At 45.7% G+C, this 24,020-nt stretch overlaps 1 protein-coding gene across 1 annotated transcript; it reads left to right on the top strand.

Annotated features, from left to right (window-relative positions):
* Nucleotides 1–4,206: 4,206 nt before the first annotated feature.
* Nucleotides 4,207–23,506, top strand: LOC309539808 (uncharacterized protein; the record flags this gene model as incomplete). The annotated part of the gene is made up of 8 exons (XM_082236141.1): nucleotides 4,207–4,333; nucleotides 9,160–9,274; nucleotides 10,527–10,711; nucleotides 12,433–12,587; nucleotides 13,040–13,202; nucleotides 14,696–14,854; nucleotides 18,109–18,276; nucleotides 23,339–23,506. Exons 1-8 carry the CDS (start codon nucleotides 4,316–4,318, stop codon nucleotides 23,504–23,506), a joined length of 1,131 nt encoding a protein of 376 aa, XP_082092267.1. The 5' UTR covers nucleotides 4,207–4,315.
* Nucleotides 23,507–24,020: the final 514 nt, after the last annotated feature.

Raw genomic sequence — 24,020 nt, 5'->3', positions numbered from 1 at the left:
GTCTTTGCATTTCTTCTTCTTCCTGCTGGCATCGTACTCCCCCTTCAGTTGAAACTGTGCAACTTCCACATGCAATTTGCAGCCTCTAATTTCATTTTCATCCAAAAGTTGTAATGCTAGTTCAACAGATTCTCTCTTTAAGTAGCAGCAGAGCCCATCTCCTTTGAGATTTCCTTCTTTGTCTTTGTAAAGTTTAATTTTAGGCTCCTCCGTTTGCGGATCACGCATAACAATACCACATTTTGACATAACCTGCACAAACTCATCTTTTGTAATGTCTGGTGGTAAACCTGTCACATAGACATTCGTGTTTCTCTGTTCTTCAACATGAAACCATCCTGCGTCAGGTTTTATTCTCTTTCCTTTTTGTTGAAGATCTGTTGCCTGAGATGCTTTTGGATCTGTTGGCTGCTGGACCCTGGTAGTCTTTGAGTCTGCAGGAGTTTTTGATTCAGTGTTTGCAAGAGATACAGGTGAATTACCTGAACTTTTAGTGGGAAAGCCGTAGTTAGCATGATATGTTGCCAGGAAATCTTCAGTAACCTTTGGGAACCAGGCCTTCTTGTCACAATCCCACTCATACTGCGTCCCATCTGCTGGGTCCATGTATGTGAAAGGGTCCTTACTGCCTTCCTCGTTCTTCTTGCCGTACAGCTCCTGCAGCCACAGTTGCTGGTAGAACTCCTCATTCTGATCCAAGCCGCCAATACTCATCTTGTTGCCGGAGCCCAGGCTGACAAGGCAGAAAACACGGGGCGACTCAGCTGCCTCCTACTCGGGTGTCGCCGGACCTCACAAAGCCTTAAATCAGATTTTAAAAATAAAATGCTTTTGAAGGGAAAATCTTTCTAAAGATAGATTTCTATTTAAGTTACATTATAGTCCAAAGGCTATTCATCAGGAAATAAGGATTTGTTTCAAGTTTTTCATGTGTGCTAAAATTCAGTCTAAGGTTTTTTTTTTAATTGTTTAACCACATCAGTTAACAAACATGGATACATATGCTATAACGTTGTCATTTTAGTGAAATAAATCATTTAAATTGTTATTAAGGAAATGATCATTTTTCTCCTTCCAATAAAGTACAGCAGAAAAGTTGTCCAAATATAAGCAGTTAACTTATTAAACAATAATTTCATAATTATCTGTCTATGTATTTCTAATAGTATAACCAAATTAGTAACTTTTGATATAAGTGTAAAAAACTACTCTGAAAATTTAATATTCCAAAAATTAAACCTCCATCTGGTTGTAAATATTAAGGTTATACCAGCAAGAATGAGTCTTTCTGTAAAAAAAATGATTTAAATCAAGTCTTACTGACTAGTGATTTGAATCGTGATTTAAATTGATTTGATTTAAATCAAATTCACTCTGGATGTGTGTGCAGGGAAAAGCCCAACTATGATTCTCAGAGTCCTTTCCAACTCTACAATTCTATGACACCAGTGGCGTAGCGTGGGGGGTGCAAGGGGTGCCGGCCGCACCGGGCGCAACATCTGGGGGGGCGCGCTCGCTGCCTCCGGAGTCGTCGAAGAGCCTCGGGCGCAGGCTGTAGCGGAGCCGCATGTCTTGCGGAACTGACGAGCTGTGCGCGCATCCGGGCTGAAGGCGCCCGGCAGGCAGCGGCTCTCAGCGCTCGCCGCTGAGGACGCGCCAGGCAGCCCATCCTCACAGCCCCGCCTCCGCCGGTGCTGCTGCTGCAGCTGCTGGGCAGTTGCATTTTCCTCGCCTCTCTGCCCCCCTCCTCCTCCGGGCAAGCAGCGTCGTTTGGGCGGCAGCGGGGGGTGCAAATTACTTGCCTTGCCCCGGGTTAGGGGGCGCAAATTACTTGCGTTGCCCCGGGTGCTGACAACTCACGCTACGCCGCTGTATGACACTGCAATCCTATACATGTCTACTCAGAAGTAAGTCCCTCTGAGTTCCAGGTAAGTTGGCACAGGTTTCCAGCCTAAATTATTCAAAATAAATATCCACATTTCAAATAACCCTTGGTAAATTTAAAAGTGTTATTTCACATACTCTTTTAAATATGGTTAATGCCACAAGCAGTAAATGTTGGCATTTACCATATTTAAAAGCGTATGACCAGAGGGTGGAGTAATGCCTACCACAATTTGATGATGCATGTGAAATGTACCCTGCTTTTGGGCCCTTGATCCCATAAGTGAATGCATCCAAAAACATATGCAGGGATGAGTGTAGTAACAGACTTTTCCCTCTGTGAGAGGCAAATTGCGACCAGCTGTGTGTGCTTTTGGCTTCACGGAGACTCTTAACATCAGTTTATCTCAGACAAGAAATTTAGCTGTAAGCTTAAGGTAAAGGTAAAGGTACCCCTGCCCGAACGGGCCAGTCTTGACAGACTCTGGGGTTTGTGCGCCCATCTCACATCTATTGGCCGGGGGCCAGCGCTGTCCGGGGACACTTCCGGGTCACGTGGCCAGCGTGACATCGCTGCTCTGGCGAGCCAGAGCCGCACACGGAACGCCGTTTACCTTCCCGCTGGTAAGCGGTACCTATTTATCTACTTGCCCCCGGGGGTGCTTTCGAACTGCTAGGTGGGCAGGCGCTGGGACCGAGCAGCGGGAGCGCACCCCGCCGCGGGGATTCGAACCGCCGACCTGACGATCGGCAAGCCCTAGGCGCTGAGGCTTTAGCCCACAGCGCCACCCGCGTCCCTAGCTGTAAGCTTAGCTGGCAGCATATTAAATCTCTGGCAACCAGAGCTTAGTCTTTCATCTCTACTTTACCTCAGGAATATGGAAGGCCATCCTTTGAGGGGCAAAGTACTGCATTCCTTTTATGTTCTTTATACTGACAGCTTGAAGTCAGGTCTCTGTCTGCCTATTCAGGAGCAGGCCACAATGTATCTGCCAGAATTATTTTCAGTGCCACTGGAAAGCCATGAAAGGAGAGAGAAGGCAATTCCTTTATGTTTAACTTTATCCTACAGGGAACCTTTTTCATTATCCTAATAAAAGAATGACTGGAAATTTGCACACCTCTCAAGCGCCATCTGCAAAGCAGCAGCATGCCACATTCCTGGGAACTGTAGCTTGTGAAGGGGGCAGCGAGTAGTTAGGAAAACCCTGTTCCCCTCACAGAGCTACAGTTTCCAGAGCTCCCTGGGAAGAGGAATTGGCCATTCACCCCCTTTGAAAATTGTAGCTCTTTTATTGTTTTATAATTTGAATTCAAACTGTAATGCAGCAAAATGCAGTATAAAAGAAGCACTAAAATACATTTAAATACATTTAACAGTACATTTAAAATATGTACTGTTTTTAAATGCAGACATAATAATAATTTTATTATTTTTACCCCTGCACATCTGGCTGGGTTTCACCAGCCACTCTGGGTGGCTCACAGCATATATCAGAACTTACTAAAACATCAAACATTGAAAACTTCCCGATACAGGGCTGCATTCAGATGTCTTCTAAAAGTCAGATAGTTGTTTACTTCCTTGACATCTGAAGAGAAGGTGTTTCACAGGGAGGGCACCACTACCACATACTGTGGACCAGCTGAATGAAGCTCACAGACCACCATTTGTGAACCTCTCCTCTAGTGAAAACTAGGCACAGAACAGGCCTGGAATATACCAGTGCATCATATGCATGAAGTGTTATTGTCAGTAGTTATGTCTTCTATACTCCTTTATATGTGTGTCTGCTATTCTGAGGCTAACACTTTATGTACCTGCTAAAGTAGGCACAAGCCAGGAAAGGCTTCTAACACAAATATGTCAGTTATGCTAGTTGAGGCACAAAAGCAGTTTCCTGCTTTTACCAGTCAGGACACCCATGAGTCACTCTTTGTTGACTTATTCAAGGCCACATGTCATGACTAACATCTATTTCACGATACCCAACTCTCCTTTCGCTAAGGGTTATATGTAACTTTTAATACCTGTTAAGTAAACTAGGCAAATAGCAAGACATTTATGTGAGTGATTAGAGTGGGAGATATGTTTAACTCTCCCATTGGGCTCAGTGCAGCTTACTTTAGGATTGTACCCATTCCCCAGCTACCCTCCTCAAATTTCTTAAAATCTGAATTGGAAAGCAGCTATTTTCTGTTGTGCATTCATTAGCACTGCAGAAATTATTAGAGGGTATTAGAGGGTATCTCAAACCGATAGCAAATTTGCATACAGCGCGGGATTGTTAATGTGATTGGTATTTCCAAAACATATGAACTGACCTTCCAACATCTCAAACAAATGCTCCTTAATTATCCATCGTAAACTAGGGAGAGGGCTAAAAAGGCTACAAGCATCCAACCCCAAGTTACCAGAGAAGCTGAAAAAATGCTGCAAAAAATAAAGGTAACTCCCAAAGTTTTCTTGCCTTTGGATGAATTCTATTTGTAAACAACTGTTAATTTGTAATCTGTCAACTGTCATTGGGACTCAAGGAGCTAATCTACAGGCCTGGACAGCTTTAACAGAAACACCCTTCCTACAGAAGGTCCCTGTGTCCTCCAGAAAGCCACTTTATGTAGACCCTTCCAGTGTGAGATCTAGGAAGGCATGAGGTGCTGCCCAGCTGGAAGTAAAATGATATGGGAAGTCTCCGTGCATGTACAGAAGCACTTCATGCATGCATACATGGTTCTTTGAATCAGTGTCTTTTTTCAGTCCATTTTACTACAAAGAGTAATTGGTTTTGATGCATGGTCAGGCTCACATTTGTTTCACAGAAATTTGTTCTCACAGTTGCATAGTCACTGCATCTATATAGGAAACGTCACTTATGAATAGGTATTAACTGTACACTAATAGTATACAGTACAGAGGTGTTAGATGTAAGCTTAAAACCTCCCGTTATGGACCAAATACCCTATTAAAAATAAACCTAGCAGTCTCAACATAACCCATCTTCCAGTCAAACCTTCTAAATGCTCCTAGCCATTTTCACTTTGGCAAGGCAGCATAGCCGGCTCTTAGGAATAAAATGCAGAATACTTCTACCAGTATTTAAAACAAATAGATATTGACTAGACGGAGAGACAATCAGAAATCACATAACTGAAACTTAAAAGTTCACTTATGGATTAGATGCAGTGCAAGTTTCAGTGCAGTCAGTATGCACAACGCAACAGCATTTGAACTACTTTGAACATGTACCATTTGTCCACTGACGTGCAATCTCAGTCTTTCAGAGCACCACTGTGCATAAAAATTCATTAAAAATACATAAATACCTCCAGCTTCATTACCTCAGTCCAGACAGAGCAATCCATATGCTGGATTGGAAGTCACAAGCACAACAAATGTATTAAAGGCAGAACTGAATCTTTGCATCTAGCTCTCTAGATTATATGCACATTTGTAGATTCATTGTGGATCCCCAAATGATATTGTAATAATAATAATAATAATAATAATTTATTATTTGTACCCCGCCCATCTGGCTGGGTTTCCCCAGCCACTCTGGGCGGCTTCCACAGAAACCAAAAAAACATTAAAATATCATACATTAAAAGCTTCCCTGAATAGGGCCGCCTTAAGATGTTTTCTGAATGTCAGGTAGTTTTCCATCACCTTGACATCCGATGGGAGGGCATTCCACAGGGCGGGCGCCACCACCGAAAAGGCCCTCTGCCTGGTTCCCTGTAGCTTCGCTTCTCGCAATGAGGGAACCGCCAGAAGGCCCTCGGCGCTGGACCTCAGTGTCCGGGCAGAACGATGGGGGTGGAGACGCTCCTTCAGGTATACTGGGCCGAAGCCGTTTAGGGCTTTAAAGGTCAACACCAACACTTTGAATTGTGCTCGGAAACGTACTGGGAGCCAATGTAGGTCTTTCAAGACCGGTGTTATGTGGTCTCGGCGGCCGCCCCCAGTCACCAGTCTAGCTGCCGCATTCTGGATTAGTTGTAGTTTCCGAGTCACCTTCAAAGGTAGCCCCACGTAGAGCGCATTGCAGTAGTCCAAGCGGGAGATAACTAGAGCATGCACCACTCTGGCCAGACAGTCAGCGGGCAGGTAGGGTCTCAGCCTGCGTACCAGGTGGAGTTGGTAGACAGCTGCCCTGGATACAGAATTGACCTGTGCCTCCATGGACAGCTGTGAGTCCAAAATGACTCCCAGGCTACGCACCTGGTCCTTCAGGGGCACAGTTACCCCATTCAGGACCAGGGAGTCCTCCACACCAGCCCGCCCCCTGTCCCCCAAAAACAGTACTTCTGTCTTGTCAGGATTCAACTTCAATCCATTAGCCGCCATCCATCCTCCAACCGCCTCCAGGCACTCACACAGGACCTTCACCGCCTTCACTGGTTCTGATTTGAAAGAAAGGTAGAGCTGGGTATCATCTGCATATTGATGGACACCCAGTCCAAACCCCCTGATGATCTCTCCCAGCGGCTTCATATAGATGTTAAAAAGCATGGGGGAGAGGACGGAACCCTGAGGCACCCCACAAGTGAGGGCCCAAGGGTCTGAACACTCATCCCCCACCACCACTTTCTGAACACGGCCCAGGAGAAAGGAGCGAAACCACTGTATAACAGTGCCCCCAGCTCCCAACCCCTCTAGACGGTCCAGAAGGATGTTATGGTCGATTGTATCAAAGGCCGCTGAGAGATCCAGCAGAACTAGGAAACAACTCTCACCTTTGTCCCTAGCTCGCCGGAGATCATCAACCAGTGCGACCAAGGCAGTTTCAGTCCCATGATGAGGCCTGAACCCTGATTGGAAGGGATCCAAATGGTCCGCATCCTCCAGGCGTGCCTGGAGTTGTTCAGCAACCACACGCTCAATCACCTTGCCCAAGAATGGAAGATTTGAGACTGGGCGATAGTTGGCCATACTGGCCGGGTCTAAAGATGGTTTTTTAAGAAGCGGTTTAATGACCGCCTCTTTCAGCGGATCTGGGAATGTTCCCTCACAGAGGGAAGCATTCACCACCCCGCAGAGCCCATCGCCCAGCCCTTCCCGGCTAGCTTTTATAAGCCAGGATGGGCAAGGATCAAGGAGACAGGTGGTTGGTTTCACTCGTCCAAGCAGCCTGTCCACATCCTCGGGGGTAACGGATTGAAATTGATTCCATGCAACTTGACCAGACAGGGCTCTAGCACTCTCCCGCCCCAGCCCTGCTCCCACGGTGGTGTCTAGCTCCTTCCGAATATGAGTGATTTTATCTGCAAAAAACGTTGCAAAATCGTTGCAGGAGATCTTGGGGTCTTTACAAGGCCCCGATGGTAAAGGTGGTTCCGTTAAGTTGCGGACCACCTGAAAGAGTCTCCTGCTACTATTTTCTGCAGATGCAATAGAGGCGGTGAAGAAAGTCTTCTTCGCCGTCGCTATCGCCACTTGGTAGGCTCGACGTTGAGCTCTAACCTGTGTCCGGTCAGATTCGGAGTGAGTTTTCTGCCACCGACGCTCTAGCCGTCTCAGTGATTGTTTCATCGCCCTCAGCTCCGAAGAAAACCACGGGGCTGTCCGGGCTCCATGCAATCGGAGAGGGCGCTTCGGAGCCAGACAGTCGATAGCCCTGGTTAACTCCGCATTCCAGCGGGCCACCAGGGAGTCAGCTGAAAGGCCATCAACATGGGATAAAGCATCCCCTAACACTCTCTGGAAACCATTTGGATCCATTAAGTGGCGGGGGCGGACCATCCGAATTGGTCCCACCTCCCTGCAGAGGGGAAGGGTCGCGGAGAAGTCCAGTTGCACCAGGAAGTGATCTGACCATGGCACTTCTTTGGTTTCATTTTTACTTAGTGTCAGATCACCCACGTCGCTAGAGGTGAATACCAGGTCTAAGGCATGTCCATGACTATGAGTTGGGCCCAACTTATTCAGGGACAGCCCCATGGAGGCCATGCTTTCCACGAAGTCCCGAGCGGCCCCTTGTAAGGTCGTGTCGGCGTGGATGTTAAAATCCCCCAGGACAACCAAACTAGGTGTCTCCAGGAAAACATCCGCCACGACCTGAAGCAGCTCGGACAGGGAATCCTTGGTGCAGCGGGGAGGTCGGTACACCAAAAGGAATCCTGTACTGCCCCTATTGCCCAACTTCCAGAACATGCACTCAGAAAACTGGGTCTTCCCAGTAGGACGCCTGGTGCAGACTAATGACTTCCTAAAAATCACTGCAACCCCCCCTCCCCGCCCACATGACCTGGGTTGCTGTGCGTAAGAGAAACCTGGTGGGCAGGCGGCAGCAAGGACAGGCCCATCTGTCTCATTCAACCAGGTCTCTGTCACACAAGCCAGGTCAAATCCTCCATCCACAATCAGGTCGTGGATGGCAGTGGTTTTATTCACCATTGACCTGGCATTACACAGCAACACCTTCAGGTTATGTGGGTTTCCCCTGTTGATTCCAGTATCCATCTGGTCAAGGCCAGACCCGGAGGCAGGGATAGTCTTCAAACAACGACTAAACCTGCCTCCTCGGTAATGACATGGTCTGGTCTTAGCGTAACTCCGCCTCCTGCCCATGATCACCGAGATCGGATGTCCCAGTGCTTCCCGCCCTGTGGAACTTGTCCCAGCCATCGTGTTGGCTGGGGCCTCACTCCCAGGCAGCCCTGATCCCACCCCTTAAAAACAAAACACAAACTATACAGAACCAATAAAACAACAGAAAACAAAAACAGAACAATTACACTAAAATTAATCCCCAACCAAATATCCATTACACCCACCCACCCCCAGCAAGAGAAAAAAGGGGAAAAAAAGAAATACAAATTTAAATTGCCACCGACTGCTTGAGGACATTTTAAAACACATTGGAACAGGGAAGCAATTGCAGAACACTTCCCAGCTTCCCCAAAAGTTTGTTCCAAATAAGGGCCTGGGCCACGCCCCCTGGGCCAGTTGGAGAAGGCCCTGGAAGGGAGCAGGCCCTGCAGTCCTCACCCAGCCGATGGTCCGAGGCTTCCCTGCAGCAGGAGTCCCTTTATAGCCGGGAGAAAGGGCCTGGGCCACGCCCCCTGGGCCAGTTGGAAAAGGCCCTGGAAGGGAGCAGGCCCTGCAGTCCTCACCCAGCCGATGGTCCGAGGCTTCCCTGCAGCAGGAGTCCCTTTATAGCCGGGAGAAAGGGCCTGTAATATCTTAACTATATGTTTTTTGTTATTTGGCTTCAACATTTGTCTTCCACATTTGTTTTTGCATGATGCTAACCTACAGCATATATTTTAAAGGAACTAGAGACTGCAATAAACACAGCCCAAATAGAAACTGTACAGAAGGAAAACAGCACCAAGATAGTTGAAGCTGAAATCCGTGCAATATACAGACGACTTCAAATACTATCGGGTAATAATGAAATGTTCCAAGAGTGGTTGTTCTTACAATCAAGATACATTCATAAATAATGAACTGATGCTAGCTTGGCTTTTGTATACAGCTAGGATACTTCTCTTATGGAAGAGGCTAACTTCCAACTATACCAATGATGGATACATCTTCAGTTCATCCACCTTAAGCACTATCCATTAGGTAAAATGGCAGGTGGAATGGACAAAGTCTTATTTGCTGGCTGCCTGCTCCCTTTCCATTTTTATTTTTACTTTTAAGTTGCCAAGCATGTAAAACAGTATGTGCACAAGTTAAATGTGTGCAAGTTGCAGGCTTACTGTACACATCTTGAGTGCAGATGCTGCATTGCTTTCCAACACAGTGTGGCACTATCCTTTCCCCATGCAACCTGCGCTGGATCAAGGCACAAATGTCTGTCTCTTTCACTGGTAACTTCACTCCAGAATGAGTTTCTAGAATATGGCCCCCTTGCAAAATTTACCCCTGCCCTCAACGCTTTTTCACAATGAAACTGATACATGACCCAACACTGACTTACAGTCCTGGTTTAAATCTTCCTAGCTCTCTTTCAAGAACTAGGGGATATTGAAAGCTTACACAAATATTTAAGGTTTTGCATGTAGGAATAGGCATAACTTGTATATGGCTTCCTTGTTATCAGGCTGTAAACTTCTTGCTGAGCTTCTTCAGCTGCCATAACCTGAAATACTGCTTGTTCTGACATTATATGCCAAGCTGTGGAGTATCTCACAGCCCAATCATAAGCATGCTTTATTTGGAAATAAGCCCCCCTTAGCTCAAAGGGACATGTTTCCTGTTTAGTATGGACAGAGCCAGCCTAGCCATTAGGCAGAGTGAGACTGCTGCCTCAGGTGGCAGAAAACCCCTAGATGGAACACCTGTTGGTGCCCTGCCCTGTCCATCTCCACCAGAGGCCAAAATCAGTGCAATATTGCCTGTAATTGCCTGTGGCAGGGTGTGCTGCAGTGGCAGAGCAAGCAGTGGCAGTAGCAGGAGGAGATAGGTGGTGGCAGCAGTGACAAGGCAAGGGAGCACTTCCTGTTTCACCTCAAGTGGCAAAATGGGACATACCCCGCTGAGCATGGTTCTTAGAAAAACTACCTTAGGAATATCTGGATGTCTTTTAAAACATACATCACCTGAAAAGTTATCTGCAAAAAGAAACTGAAGTTTATGGGAAGATAGTAAAGATTTTAAATGCTGGAGTGAACCTGATAATTTCCTGCAGATGCAAATGCTAAAGAAAAGATGGCCTTAATAGAGGATGCTACAAAGCTGAAGCAACTGGCTGACATCTCCACTCAGAATATTTCACACAAGGCAGAAGAACTGCTAAAAATTCAGAGAAACATACAGCTCACTGCAAATTCAGTGAAGGAAAAAGAGCATGAGGCCCATCTTTTGGAATCTCAGGTGAGCTATTCTAACTTCATAATAAACCCATCTTTCATAAATGTTCTGGATATGAGGAATTGCTGCCACATTAAGCTGTTAAGCCAGCATAGTGTAGTGGTTAAGAGGGGTGGACTCATAGTCTGGTGAACTGGGTTCGCATCTCCGCTCCTCTACATGCAGCTGCTGGGTGACCTTGGGCTAGTCACACTTCTCTCTGAAGTCTCTCAGCCTCACTCACCACACAGAGTGTTTGTTGTGGGGGAGGAAGGGAAAGGAGATTGACTGCTTTGAGACTCCTTAAGGGGAGTGAAAGGCAGGATATCAAGTCCAAACTCCTCCTCCTCATCTGAATGATCAAGAGATAAAACACTGGACCCAGCTAAATCAAGTGACACCCCAGAACACATCCTGTTTTCTTTACCACAAACTCCAACGCAAAGTGGCGTCCAGTGATGTCCATCAACTGGGACAAAAGGAATTTACTTGTTCAATGGGTATTTCAGTTTCTCTCCTCCTCACTGCAGTCCCCTATGTCCCCCCCCAAATTCTGCTTCAGAGAGTCCTCCTGCCCTTTGGGGCAGGTTTTGTGGGTGTGCTGGGGGGTGGGGAGAGCAAGCCGAAGCCGCCCTGTTGTCATGCCAGCAGGCCCCTGTTTGTACTATTGCTGGATCTCACTCAAACCGTATTCTGAAAGCCTTATTCACTTCAAGGGCTTTTTCATATACCTTTTTAGCTTGCACATAACAAAAGCGCTAAATTAATGCCAGATGAGCACTGTACTGATGTAGCAGAAGAGCTGCATCCTCATTATTTTTATTCCAACAGCTCAAAATTACTGCAAGCATAGAGGGGGACATACCTATGTGCCATCACTATAATGGCACATCACATCAACTAGTCAATAGGTGCACTAAATCCCCATAAGCAAAGAGCTTTTCAAGTATGTTGCTAATGCAGGTCAAGATGCAGCTCAACTTCTGCTCATCCAAGACCCACTGGAGGAGACTTTTGGTGTGGAGGGAGAGATGTGCAACCACATCCAAGGCTGCAAGTTGTTACCTGTCACTCCAGCAGGAAGCTAATGAAGAATTGCATGCTTCCAAGGCACAAGATGGGGGACACGGGTGGCGCTGTGGGTTAAACCACTGAGCCTAGGACTTGCCATTCAGAAGGTTGGCGGTTCGAATCCCTGCAACGGGGTGACCTCCCATTGCTCGGTCCCAGCTCCTGCCTAACCTAGCAGTTCAAAAGTATGTCAAAGTGCAAGTAGATAAATAGGTACTGCTCCGGCGGGAAGGTAAACAGCATTTCTGTGCGCTGCTCTGGTTCGCCAGAAGCGGCTTAGTCATGCTGGCCACATGACCCAGAAGCTGTACGCCGGCTCCCTCGGCCAGTAAAGCGAGATGAGTGCCGCAACCCCAGAGTCAGTCATGACTGGACCTAACAGTCAGGGGTCCCTTTACCTTTACCTTTAAAGCACAAAATAAGCAAATCCAGTGCTAGGAAAATGCAATATCCCAGTTACCAGCGTGTTGCTTGGAAGAAGTCATCTCAACGCTGTGTAACCAGTGGGTAGCAACTGTGAATTTATTGTACTATAACCAGATCACTTAGAAAACCCTTCTGTATTTGAACCTTTTTCTCACTAGAAGTAGTAATTAATTCTAATGATCAGAGTAATAAAACATGGTGGGGGCAGAGAATGTTCAGCGTTTGCTTTCACAGTCTGCTTTATTCAGCTTCAGCTGCAGATTCAGAAGCACCAAGCAACAGAACAAAAACTCACAGAAAGCAGATCAGAATGCCTACAGCTGCAGGCATTACTTCATCAACTAGAGGAGAAATTACTTATCGGCTCCCAGTCCATACAGCAGCACATTGCAAAAGAACTTAGGTAGGCAGACAACAACTCCCTGTCTTTTAATATTTTCATAACTATTGAGCCTCTGCAATTCTCACTTGGGTGACCAATGACTTGTGTATGAAAACGTGCTGTGCAACTTATTAAAGAGTGGTTCATCTTTGCAGGATTTACCAATGTCCTTGAGATGGTGAACCATTAGAACTTTTGGCTAATATATCGGAGGACTAGATGTTGAAGATCTACTAAACTGAAGGGTGGGATTTCCCCTAAAGTTCGTAATAATCTACAGCTATGAATGGCTAGCAATTTTTGTTTAGTACAAGCAGACTTTGCTTACAGTTCTGGTGTGCATGAAATGGCCATACAACTCCCCAGATTTGTCTTCACGAAGGGCATTATAAGATTGTCATATATAATTTTTAAAAATATATTGTATTGAGAATACCCCATATGAACCAATATTTATAATTATGTGCATTTAGTGAGGAGAGTGAAAAATTAAGGCAAGTCCTCAAGGAAAAAGAGCTTTCAGCTGATGAGGACAAATATTTACGTGACAAGATGTCAGAAGATTGTGGGCATCTGACAAGGGAAAATGGCCTCTTACAAGCTCAAGTGCTGAAAGCGACTAGGCAGCTGAGCAGAGTAAGTATTTTTCTAGTATCCAATGTGTTAGTTCTTGGTCTTCAATTTCTATCTAGAAAAAGATTTGAAAAGCTAACAAGATTTTCAATATTAGCTTTTTATGTTGTTGTTTTTGGTTGGGTGGGGAAGGCACAGATCAAAAACAAATAAAATAGATGCGAATAGTTTTGCTAGAATGCATTCACTACAGAAGCTAAACAACCAGAACAAGGCAGTAGCTCATTGAACATGATGTACAAGTCCCATGGCCAGTGCAGCCTATACCTGGATTTCTGCCATGGCCCAAGATTGGCATTGTAGCAGCTTTCCCTTACTATACATCAGGCATCCCCGACCTGCAGCCCTCCAGATGTTTTGGCCTACAATTCCCATGATCCCTAGCTAACAGGACCAGTGGTCAGGGATGATGGGAATTGTAGTCCAAAACATCTGGAGGGCTGAAGGTTGGGGGTGCCTGGTATACATCTTATTATGGCCAAGTAGCTGTAAATAGCAGCAGAACTCTGTGCTCTCTCTCATAGCAAAGAAATATTTCAACAAGTTGGCTAGAGCATGACCTGGCAACTAATCAATGCTTCTGCAATGGCAGTGAAGCAGATAACTTGCTTGCACAGCAGCAGAGAAAATGTCAGAAAACAGGACAAAGCTGGTCATATACAAAGCAGTTGCATGGCTGTAGTCCTCTTGAATGCAAAGTCTCTATATCAACAGATCAATGAGTTTATACTGCAGAACCAGAGAACCTATTGCAACTCCCAAAGACAGGGCATAAGTATGCCCAGACTGGTAAGTGCTAAAAGCAGATAGCATTGGACTTCTCCCATAACATGCAACTACAGCATAAAACACCCAAAATGATATGTCCCATATATCTTCAGATTGTACCAATTTACACAGGCATGAAATTTGCCGCTGAGAGGTTAACAATTGCCCTGAACTGAACAACAGCAAACTGCATCTGTTTTGTACACAGCATGCTCTTCCCCCTTCTCACAGGAGATGGCAAAATGGAGCCCCTGTGGCATTACTATAAAGCATTATGCCCCTGCATGGGTGGCACTCTAGCCTTAAAGAGCTTGCAGCTCCTTTAGACTGGAACCCTGGCAGGCACCTATAGTCCTCCAGATGTCGTTGAACCCTTAACTCCCAACAGTCCTAGGCAGCATGGCCAACAGCCAGATGGGAGTTGTAGTCACAGATCTGGAGGGGCACAGGCTCCCCACCCCAGGGTTAGACTATAAGGAAAGCTATTTCTGCACTCTGCCCATGGAGCTGTTCTATATTCACCAGTGTGATGCGGCGCACTCTTAGCTTTAAGGAATCAGTAGGTCTTTGAGGCTAGGAAAAGAAACAAGAATGTGACATGTTTACCGAAGCAATCCTGTAAGGTGGGAGAGAAATAGCAGGCAAAAGGATGTGTACCATGTCCCTCGTTTATTACCTGCATGACTGTTTTGGCTAATGTACACTCTTAACTCATATCAATGCTATAGGAGAAACAGCTGAGAGAGGATGAGAGCACCTCCCATTCAAGAAGAGCGTTTGAGCTAGCATCAGGGAGAGACAGAGAATGGCAATTAGAGAGGGAGCTTACCTACTTGAAGACACAACTACAGAACGAAAGACAGAGAGTTTCCAAGGTCCAGGAGAAGGTCTCTGCACTCATATATATTTTAAGTCACCTGCATTGGTAGAATGTAAAGCTTGCTGCAATTAGAGCACTTCACACATTTTTGAAGGTGAAAAGAAAGGACCTGACTATCGATATAACAGCAACTTTCCAAATAGAATTGTGTTGGATGCAGCAATTTAGAACAATATTTGTCCAAATATTGTCCAGGGATCAAACTTCGTGCTCATGGTGTTGATCTGACACAAAATTTGCAATGAATCCAGCACCAGTCATTTCCCTTTTATCCCAAAGGGCCACTTTGCTCCTTTTAAATATAATTTTGTGTATCTACACAGTCACCGGCTTACTGCCACAGTTTTTAAAACTGTTTTTCTAAATTGTTGTAACCCCGCCTGGGACTCTCTGGTGAAGGACAGGCAAGAAATCTCACAGTGATGGTGATGATGCAGTCTTACTAGAGAGCGTTGTGCACTAGTAAATCTGGTGACTGACTATAGATTGGCAACACCTGCTTTTGCCTTGCTGGGTAAGGAACCTGGTTCTTGAAATCCCATGCAGATTTCTACCAAGAGGCAAGTGGCCCAAAATGCCTCATCACAGAAGGTGCGCTTTAGGTTGTAAAACATCATCTTAATTTCCAAACAGTGCCTAGCATGTTTCCTGCATTAACTACATAAAGGTAATTTAAGGAGAAGGGGAGATGCATGAAAACAGTGCTTCAGACCACATGCACTTATCCCTCTAGAGCGGGGGTCGGCAACCTGCGGCTCCGGAGCCGCATGCGGCTCTTTAAAGCCTTTGCTGCGGCTCCGGGGCAGTGGCGAGGGGAGGAGGCGAGGGGCAGAGGCGAGGGGAGGAGGCGAGGGGCGGTGGCGAGGGGAGGAGGCGGGGAGCGGAGGCGAGGGGCGGCAGGCTGCTCACCTCCGCCCCTCGCCTCCGCCCCTCGCCTCCTCCCCTCGCCAGGCAGACATCCGCAGCATGGGGAGCCTTGCCTGACTTCCCGGCAAGGCTCCCCACGCTGCGGATGGCAGCCTGCCGCCCGGCCGGCGGGGCGCCCTAAAGCAGAGCGCCCCCCTCGCCAGGCAGACATCCCCACGCTGCGGATGGCAGCCTGCCGCCCGGCCGGCGGGGCACCCTAAAGCAGAGCGCCCCCCTCGCCAGGCAGACATCCGCAGCGTGGGGAGCCTTGCCGGAGTTCCCGGCAAGGCTCCCCACGCTGCGGATAGCAGCCTGCCGCCCCGCAGGGGGGGCGCCCTGATGCAGAGCGCCCCTCGCGCGGGGCAGACATCGGCCAGCCCCACAAGCTCGGGGGACAGCAGGGAGGCGCAGCGCCGCCATCCCGCTGTTCCTCGACCTGGTTCGGTTTCCCCGACCTGTTTTTTTGGGGGAAATAAAGGGAAATTTTTTTCCCTTTATTTCCCCCCAAAAAAACTAGGTGCGTCCTATGGGACGGAGCTTCCTATGGGGCGAAAAATACGGTATTTTTATAATGACGAATGCCTCATTAATTATTATTTACATCAGGCACTGATTATGATTTATGGTACACTGGGGCCCTGATTAATTTTCTATGGCATTTTGGGGCATTGATTATTGGGCATAGCAAGTCGCGGTCGCGTGGAATTTGTGCTTTGTGACCGTTTGAAGTGGGGGTTTTTTCTTGGGAGGCTGGGCGGCACGAAGAGAGGGATTATTTTTATAATGACGAGGATGACATTGGGCCCTCATTATTAATTATTATTTACATCAGGCACTGATTATGATTTATGGTTCACTGGGGCCCTGGTTAATTTTCTTTGGCATTTTGTGGCATTGATTATGCAGTCGCGGTCGCGTGGAATTCCACGTGGAGTTAGTTGCCTGAAGCCCCTTTTTAGTTGCTTGAAGCCCCTTCTTAAACTTAAGCAGGTGAAAGTATGGTGAATTGCTGCCAAGGAGTGTGGTGGAGTCTCCTTCTTTGGAGGTCTTTAAGCAGAGGCTTGACAACCATATGTCAGGAGTGCTCTGATGGTGTTTCCTGCTTGGCAGGGGGTTGGACTCGATGGCCCTCGTGGTCTCTTCCACATATGTATGTGAGCAGGTCTTCTCCAACATGAACTATATTAAAAACAAACACCGATCACGCCTCACAGATGACAGCTTGCAAGCCTGTGTGAAAATGAAGGTGACGTCTTACAGCCCTGATGTGCAGACTCTGAGCACTGAGGTTCAGGAGCAAAAGTCCCATTAACCTGGTTAAAGGTAAAGGTAAAGGTACCCCTGCCCGAACGGGCCAGTCTTGCCAGACTCTGGGGTTTGTGCGCCCATCTCACATCTATTGGCCGGGGGCCAGCGCTGTCCGGAGACACTTCCGGGTCACGTGGCCAGCGTGACAACGCTGCTCTGGCGAGCCAGAGCCGCACATGGAACGCCGTTTACCTTCCCGCTGGTAAGCGGTACCTATTTATCTACTTGCCCCCGGGGGTGCTTTCGAACTGCTAGGTTGGCAGGCGCTGGGACCGAGCAGCGGGAGCGCACCCCGCCGCGGGGATTCGAACCGCCGACCTTTCGATCGGCAAGCCCTAGGCGCTGAGGCTTTAGCCCACAGCGCCACCCGCGTCCCAGAACCTGGTTACCTGGTTGTAAATTAAATATTTTAATTAGCTATTAATTTGTCCTTTTTTCTTGAGATTGACAGCTGACTGCACCATCCTGTATATATAGCATTAAGGCCAGAAACAATATATGCAGTGTTATATTTGTTTTAAATGTTGCAATGTTTTTGCGGCTCCCAGTTGTTGTTGTTTTTTCGGAAACGGGTCCAAGTGGCTCTTTTTGTCTTAAAGGTTGCAGACCCCTGCTCTAGAGCAACTGAGTATCTGGTCAGCTCATTGGTTCTACATACTAAGTAATGGTTACATAGTTAAATGGGCTGTATATTCCAAAACTAAAGATTGTATCCGCTGTTAACCCTACTCAGAGTAGACTCATTGAAATTAATGGTTATGACTTAGGTTCATTGGTTTCCATGGATCTACTCCAAGTAAAACTTAGTTGAGTACAACCCTAAGAGAAAAGCAACTGTCCTAATGTTACAATAGCCTGAAAGAACACCCCATTGCTAAGTAAAAGGTTGGCATTATAGCAGTAGCCCCAGCTCTCTTCTAAACACACTTGCTTAATCCCATGCACAGGAAGCCTGTGATGCTACAGTGAGTTATCAGGTCAGGGGGAATTAAAATTAGAGCAATGCCTAGACATTAATCAATGCTAATAGAAGCCATTGGTAAATAGGTACTTCACCTCCAGCAAGAAAGGAAATTTATGGATCAGAATGGGCAGCTGCTTCAGTCGCAGCTAATAGATTTAGAAAAGAGACGTGGCAAAGTTCAACTGGAAAATTCCAAGCTGCAAAGAGAAAAGACTCATTTGGTAGAGCACATTGCTCACTTGCATAAAGAGGTAAGTTTATCTGTGCACTTCTCAAACAACGTTTATTTTTTAGCCTGCACTCCCAGTACAAGTGAGCTTCCACCTCCATCTAATTCTTCATGCAACACATGCACTGGCACAAAATATGGGAATGGCCATTGACCTCAGGCCACAACTGAGACCATTTTGTGAGGCGTGTGATTGTATTTCCTAGCAGCTGGCCGGGGGGGGGGGTGCAGAATCAGAATTGAGACTGTGGTGCATCACAGAGTGTTTAATAACCCTTTCTCTGCTGCACTCCTGACAAAATCTCCCACCCAACTGCTTTTTTTGCCAGGGAAGGAAAGCTACTATCGATACCATTGCAACTGCATTATATCAGGGGTAGGGAGAGTATCTATTATGTCCCTTTAAAAAATCCACATTTGTATACCACCTTTAAAGAAGGTATCAAACTTTTCAAAGCAATTTACAAAATAAAAATATAAAACAGCATGGGCGTAGGGGGCCCCCCAGACTTTTGTTGGGGGGACAGAACCAACATGATTGGCCAGTTAGTTATTTCTATTGTTTTACTTGATGGGGAGCAGCTGCTCCTTGCCCCCCCCCCCACTTGGCCACACCCGTGTGAAACAGTGCTATATATCAGCATTAGGTACATTCTAAATAAAAATATAGGTGAGAGTTAAAACTGAAGTGTGGAATATAAAACTAGCAGGCAGACGAGACATGTGAGAGCTCTCCTTGCTTTGAGTATAGAATTTGCCAACATCATCATTATTTTTATATATTAAATTTGTATACTGCCCTTCATCTGAAGATCCCTGGGTGGTTCACAACAGAAAATGAAAAAAACCCCAATACATAAAACAAAAACAAACCAATAACCACCGCCCCCACACATTTAAAAAGCCATAGGATATTAATGTAATTTATACTTACAGTTGCAAAATGTAAGTGAACCTTTGGTGGAAGTGGAAAATAAAAGGACAAAAACGATCTCATTGTGGAGGAGAGGCAAGGAGCTGACATGTGACTTTATCAAGGATTCTCCCAGCCTACTGATAATGTAACAACCTCCAGGTGTGAGTGCTTGTTAGGAAGCTGCTGTAATTTATTCACTTTGGAGGACATTTACCAAATTGTGAGACTGTGTGCAAGCAAAGGAGCAAGAGAAGAACTTGCCAAGTCACGGCTTGCTGCTGTTATTAAAGCACTGCATTTGTATTTGTGCACTTGCCAGGACAACTTACTTCAGCCATATAAAACCAGCATCAATTAAATGCAGGTTTTGAGGACCTATTTAAAAATAGGGGGATGGGGACGCGCTGTACTGAAAGGGCTCCAACCACTTTAACTCCTTCTCTATCAAAAGTATGGCATCCAAGTCAGAATGAATGCAAGTGATCTTGCCTACCAAATGTTATGCCAATTGGTCACAGCTGGCCTTTTGCTGGTTCTAGCTGATGCCACAAGCCTAGAAAGCAGGCTTCTCACCCCTCAGAAAAACCTCTGCTGGCTTTCCTGGTGGCCAGGAAGTAAGATATCTTTGCCACCATCACAGAGTAAGTTTCTTACCTGAGCTTAATCACCCTTTTTTATTTTTTGCCACCTGTGCTCTGGTTGTCAACCCAATTGCTTCATATCCCTCAGCTGCTCAGAACAAGGCGCCACTACAATTTGGGTGAATATACTTAGGAGTGATTGTTGATCACCTGGGTCACCTCACCATTCCCAGAGGTCAGGCCTCAGTAGAACTACCAGCTAAACTGCAGGAAACCCATCTAAATCCCTGCAAGGGCTAGGAGTGCCTAATAGGTCAAATTTTCAGATAATCTGTGACTGCTGAGCCGTTTCTAGCTCCTCCCATAATTGTCCCCTAAACCAGTACAGAAGATAAAAGTTCAGTTCATGTCCCGATGCATGCGCTGGTCTATATATTGAGAGGTGTGTGGTATTCATCTTATGCCATACAGGACAAGGCAGCCTCAGCATGTATGTTCCAAGTCCCAAGACTAAAGCCTTGGAAGTCCTCACCACCACCACCACCTCAAAGACCATGCCCATCAGTTTGGGCAGGGAAACTTGATAGTAGCATGGACAGTACGCCAAGAAAATCCCCATCCTATCTAGGGCCCCCAATCCCAGGTTCAAAACTGAATGTTGGCACAGGGCATCTGACAAGGGTAGTGGAATTCTTATGGACCCGAAAGAATCATAGAACTGTAGAGTTGGACAGGACCAAATCTTTTTCCCCAACAGGGGGCTTGAACCAACAACCCTGAAATGACAAGTCTCATGCTCTAGCGACAGCTATCTCACGGATGTGGGCAACCTGTGGCCTTCCAGATGTTGCTGAACAAAAACTTCCATTATCGCTGCCTGTTGGCTGTTTGCTAGCGCTGATGGGACACCTGGAGGAGCAAAAGGTTTACCCATACAGTGGTGCCCCGCATGACGAATGCCTCGCAAGACGGAAAACTCGCTAGACGAAAGAGTTTTCCGTTTTGGAGGTGCTTCTCAAAACGAATTTCCTATGGGCTTGCTTTGCAAGATGACAATGTCTTGCGAGTTCCTGCTGGTTTTTCCCCTCCCCCCTTTTTCTAAGCCGCTAAGCCACTTATCAGCTGATCCGATCAGCAGATAAGCCGCTAAAAGCCGCTAAAAGCTGCTAATCTGTCAATGGGCTTGCTTCACAAGACGAAAAAACCGCTAGACGAAGAGAATCACAGAACGGATTCTTTTCGTCTTGCGAGGCACCACTGTACTGTCACAGGCCGAAGCCACTCTGACTCCCCCGCTCTCAGCTGCACCTGACCACATCAATGAGATCTTACACTGATCACTTCATCCCACCAGATCAGTTAACCATAGGTTTGGCAAAGTCTTCCAGGATTACGTTAGTTGGTTTATCACCTTTCCATTGGCCAACCTGGCATGTACCAGCAGCATCTTAAGGCCAGAGGGACTGCGGTTGAGCCACTAGTTATCAAGGCTGGGAGAGAGGATGAAAGTGGAGGCAGTAGAGTTGTAGGACTTGCCATTCCTGCACTGCCACAGCACACTCTGTCCCTTACAACCCTAATGGGAACTGCACCTTCTCCCTTGAACTAAACTCCAATATATCAGCATATTGAGTAGGAGAAGTCTGCTTTCGAAGGAGCTGTCTTACTTCATTTCTACTTACAGGTTTTGATCTCCCTATCAATGGCAACTGAGAGAACCTGTTATTTGCAGAACTCTCTCAGCTCTCACAAAAGTTTTAGCTCCCCTTCACTATCTTTAGTGGAGACAAAGGCGTATGTATTTCCTTACTCAGAGAAAGCCCAACACCCCTCAAATGGCTGTTCAACAGAAAACATGCAAAATGTGGCCATCTTTTCATATATCTCTCTGGCCCCAAAATGGTTTGTCAAGGAATCACATCAAGTTTATAATAGCCACTTAGTCATGATGGTTCTTTGAGCCTGGAGGTTCCACAGAAAGGATGCCACTCAGTACCAGATATTGGGAAAGACTTGGGAGAAGCCTTCATGCGACAGAAGTGGTCATTCCAATGGTGGCTTCCCACTTCTGGAATACTCTCCCAGGCAACATGGCTGTCTACTTTAAAGCCACCAGGCAAAAACATTATTTAGCCAGGCCTTTGGCCATTAATTTGGCAGGTAACATTGTGGCTCATCCTTTTATGGCTGATCCTTTTAAGTGGGTTGGATGGTATTTATTCTTTTTATATATACCTTGCATAAGCACTTTAGGACTTGTTTTATTGCTTTTTTATTTAGTTGTAATATTCTGTAAGTTGCCCTGAGACACTTAACTGTGAAAAGTGCCCAATATATCTAGTTGTTGGCATCAGTATGTCTTGGGAGACAATGGAGGGGTGCACCTTTGGGGGTGAAGTCAAACCACTGGGAGCAGTACATATAGTAAACCATAACAATGATGTTATGCTGCGGGCTTCCCAAAGGTATCTGGTACACCACTATGGGAAACAATGCTGCAATACATGGACCTGCAAACTGAACCAGTTTTGAAGAATGTAAGCAACACTTGGTTAAAACTCAGAAACCAGATAATCAACAGGACATCCAGGTGTCAGAGGTATCAACGTCAGTGCTGTACCTAACTTTTCCACTCCCCATGATTAGGAAAATCCAGATAAAATTTAATTGGCATAATTTATAGTCACAGAATTCAGCATTCCTTGATAAAGAATAGAGATTTACCTTTGTGAATTGACTGTTAAGGCTCATTTTCCCTAGGTTAGTCTTACTGGCCTCGTTTGCAAGGAATCCAGACCTATGTCATTATACAGTAGAGCATGAGACCCTTAACACCAGGGTGATGGCTTCTAGCCCCACATTGGGCTTCTGCACTGCAGGGGATTGGACTAGATAAGTGCCTCATTGTCCTTTCCAACTCTACAATTCTGCTCAATATGAGAAGTCTGACACAAGTCTCTTTCCTCCCTGGTTCACACCCTTATGTCACAAAGTTGTTGGGAGGCTAAAAGTTCTTTGGAGATATGTCCAAATTACTAACTCCATTGTTGGCAAGTTCTCTCCCACCCCAAAAGAAAATCTGAATTCCGTAACTACAACAATGGCAATAAATTCCAGAGTTATAACTATGTTGGTCAGCAACCACTCTGGTAGTGTTTTAAAAAGGAACACATTTATTGTAGCGTAAGTTTTCAAAGGCGAGAGCAATCTTCTTCAGATACATTGTATGCCACAAATTGGTGTTGTGTTTAAGGTGCCACATTGTAGTAAGTGACAAGATACTTAGTGGAGAGGAAGGCATGTGTCACCAATTACTTACCCGGAACACTTTAGGAAGAACTACATTTGGACTGACCACTCAATATAGATGATTGTGTAGTGCAAGACTGTAAACATCCCCCACCACCACCTTATGGGCTAGAACTACTGCATGATGTTGTTTTTGCAAAAGCAAACTTTTCAGTGAGTCAAATGCTCATCAACCATTTTATATTTATATATGCAGTCAGTAGTCAAAGATGAAGACTGATTTTTGAGCAGAGTTTTATTGCTGTTTCAAAATTAACATGTCTTTTCCGATTATCCAGATTGCTGAAAAGGAAAAGGAATTCAGTTTTCTGCACAGCCATGTTAACAGCTTGTCCTGTGACCTCAACAGTTTGCAATCTCAAGTCGATACGGCATCTATTCTGCAGAAAGAAAAATGGAAAGAATTCTCCAATATATTAACAGCAAACAGAGCATCAATGAGCTAACTCTGGGAAGCAGTCATTCTTTTCTGCTGTTACTTTAACTCATATTTGTAGAAGATTTGCTCAAATTGAAAAGCTGCATGTTGTGCCACTTGATAAATTTTGTTTAGGCCATATTCTTACAAAGATAATATTCAGATATGAATAAAAATAGACCTCAGTCGCAGTCTAAAAAGAAAGTAGTTATTAGCATATCCTCAGCTAATCAGAGAATGGCATCAAGGTATTTTTTAAAGCCCTTTGGGTTATTCAGTGACCAACATTCAACAAGTGGACAGGAAATGTTTTATGAATTCAGTCCTAAGTGAACAAATGGAAATCTGCATTGTATCCTTATTGGCAGTAAGAACTTCCATTACCATTGTAAAATTAGAAACCCTCTTCATCCAGATTATGATTCCACACTGAATTGCCTTAGACAAAGGGACAGCAGTTGATAAATTAATGACACCCTGCTCTAGAGGGAGAAAGCAAAAAGTTATATATCCAAGTTGTCTTCACATAATAGTTCCTGGAA

This window comes from Podarcis vaucheri (genome assembly GCF_965113315.1).
Source record: "Podarcis vaucheri genome assembly, chromosome: 8".
Taxonomy (NCBI): Eukaryota; Metazoa; Chordata; class Lepidosauria; order Squamata; family Lacertidae; genus Podarcis; species Podarcis vaucheri.
The sequence above is the reverse complement of the archived record's forward strand: the minus strand, read 5'-3'. Positions and strand labels throughout refer to the sequence as shown.